We start from the raw sequence: 2,969 nt of genomic DNA on the forward strand, positions 1-2,969 counted from the left end.
AACATAAATTATAATATATATGATTAAAAAAATAAAATGAATCATAAATTAACAATAAAAAATTATTAAATTTAATATTTCGAAAAAAATATTATATCTAAACATATAAATATGAATAGTATAATATATCTATAAAAACACATAAAGAAATAAGGTAAATATAACTAAGAACTAATCAATAATATCCAATACCATAAACCATACGACAAAAACATAATCCCTGATAAAGAAAACTAAATCCTGAATCCTAAACCCTGTACAATAAAAAAAATAATAAATAAATTTTATTTAGAACGTTTATATCTGCAACATATACTATTATATTTTATAATAAATTCATATATTATTTTATATGCCAAATGAAAAAATTTTAATAATGGAACAAAAATAATACAAAATATAGTAAATACCATTATACATTACATATTATATTTATATGAATATATAGAATATGCATTATATCTATTGTTTATATCTATGTTTTTATTTTGCATAAAAAATATACATAATCATTATATATATATTTATAATATTAATCTGCATTAACATTAAATGCTTCTTAAAGTTCATATAAATCTGAATTATTTGTACATGATGTATTTAATGTTTTCATATAATTTATGTAAATTCGATAATGAATATATTTATGCTTATAACGTTATTCATATATAGATAAAAAAATTAAGAAATCATGAAACAAAAAGTTCATTTTAAATATTGATATATTAAGTGCTTTTTATATTTAGCTATTTTTGAGGGTAAAAAATACTGTTTTTCAATTTGTATTAAACAAGTATAATATTAATGTGGTTTGTACTTAATTCAGATATTATATATTAAAAAAATATACATTATAATATTTATTATAATTAACATTTAAATTAAGAAATTGTTTTGTAATCAAAATATAATTTATAAAAACCTACTAGTACCTTTTATGTATATAAGTTTATATATTTCATTAAAAAACATTATATTATATATCGCCGAAACAAAAGAAAAAATGAAAGCAGGAGTATATATGCTAATTTTTTAATAATATATTACTTATAATTGTGTCGACTATTTTTTAAGGGAATGTAGTTTTATTATTTAATTTCATGATTATATATTTTATGTATATTTTTTTTTGTAGGATATTAAGAATTATTTATTACTATCAGAAAAAATTTATGGTGAACTCAGTGAAACGAATTTTGTCTTTGATACTAATGAAACGTGTAATATGTATAAAGATTCTTTTTCTAAACATGAAGGTATAAATGATATTTGCAAAAGACTTTATAGTATATTGAAGGAGATAAGTAAAAAAAAAAGGGGCGATTCGTCTGAAGTAAATAAATGCAATTTTTTGCATTATTGGTTATACGATAAAGTAATAAAATCAATAAAGGATAAAAATGAATCTATATATTTTGACATTATTACTAAATTTTTAATCGTCTGGAATAAAATTATCGAAGATTTCAATCCAGACAATTATAAGTGTCTTTATGATTCAGGATATCTTCATAATATTAGCATAAAGGATTTTATATTAAGAAAAGATATGTATGATTATTATTATAATTATAAGGAAATTCAATTGAATAATTTATCTAATTTAAGTGGGTGCCGTGAAACTTGTGAATACTTGGAATATATGAAGAATAAATATATTGAATATAAATCTGAATGCTCGGAAACATCTATTAATGGAAATAAATATGTATGTATATTTAATGATTTAAATAAATATGATCCTGCTGAACTTATTTCTACATGTAATTGTGAGTCACTTGAATATAAAGAAGAGTTGTCAGTGCCTAAAGGTAATAAAACCTTAGAACAGAGTGAATTATCTACTACTTCACTTATGAATAACACTAAGAAAGTAGATAATATCTCTTTTTTTAATGTTCGTCGTGTAATTATTCTGATATCGTGTTTACCATTGATTTTAATTTTTTTTTTTTTTCTCTTCAATAAAGAGGTAATGTATTATTTGCTTAAAAAACTTAATAATAGCTTTTAATAATAATTTTTTGTTATATAATTAAGCTTATAAAAAAATATATAAAAAGTACATGCATATTATATATTTTACTATTGAACATTAGATATATGCCTTAAATATATTGTTAAATAAGGCAAATTTAATAAAAAAGAAAATTTTAGCTAAATTGAATTTTGAAGAAAGTTCTGAAATTTCAAGATATGCTTTAAAAGATAAAACAGCAAGAAATGAAAATTTAAGCCATTTTATATCTTATTATAATGCATATGCTGAATAAAAAATAAATGATGTAAATATATTTTAATTATCTTCAATATATTTCATATGGAACAGGTAACAAAATAATTATATTACAATATAAAATGAATTTAGTCCGCAATATAGGGTTTAGGGTTAAGGTTTAGAGCTTTAGAAATATCTGATATATAAATATATATTTATATATTTACAAATATCATTATACTAATTATTTTAGAGTTAATTTAGTAAAGTGGTAAATTATAGTTTTAAAAAATATTCAATATTATAATATACTTACGAACATGGAATTCGTGAAAATTGCATGATCAGTGAAATTAGCATTCGTTATAACTCTGTAAAAGAAACTTTGCAAGATGGGTCGAAAAATCATAAATCCTGTAGGATGTACTATATCAATTTTCTACTTTTGATAATTCATAGGTAAATCTAATATAAAGAAATAGAAATATTTTTTAGTTAAAATATATACTTGTTGTAATAAAGTGTCCCTATTGGTTATTTCATTTCTTTTTTTAAGGTAATCATTGAATACTTATGAATTAATGCCGAATGTATATATTTTAAGGATGATAATGGATTATAATTAATAACTGTACAATAAAGTTATATTTTGTAATGAAATAATTTATTGTTATTAAGTTATATTTTATATTCCAATAATATGTATCATATATTTTAAGATATATACATTTATGTACATTAAATATAGAGA

The 2,969-nt window shown here is 19.5% G+C and overlaps 1 protein-coding gene across 1 annotated transcript; it reads left to right on the forward strand.

Annotated features, from left to right (window-relative positions):
• Positions 1 to 937: 937 nt before the first annotated feature.
• PGO_001150 (variable surface protein) lies at positions 938 to 2,112 on the forward strand (the record flags this gene model as incomplete). The annotated part of the gene is made up of 3 exons (XM_028690899.1): positions 938 to 1,015; positions 1,145 to 1,906; positions 2,008 to 2,112. The coding sequence occupies 3 exons, from the start codon at positions 938 to 940 to the stop codon at positions 2,110 to 2,112; spliced, it is 945 nt and encodes a 314-aa protein (XP_028546700.1).
• Positions 2,113 to 2,969: the final 857 nt, after the last annotated feature.

The sequence above is a fragment of the Plasmodium gonderi genome (assembly GCF_002157705.1).
Source record: "Plasmodium gonderi DNA, contig: Pgo-contig_112, whole genome shotgun sequence".
NCBI lineage: Eukaryota > Apicomplexa > Aconoidasida > Haemosporida > Plasmodiidae > Plasmodium > Plasmodium gonderi.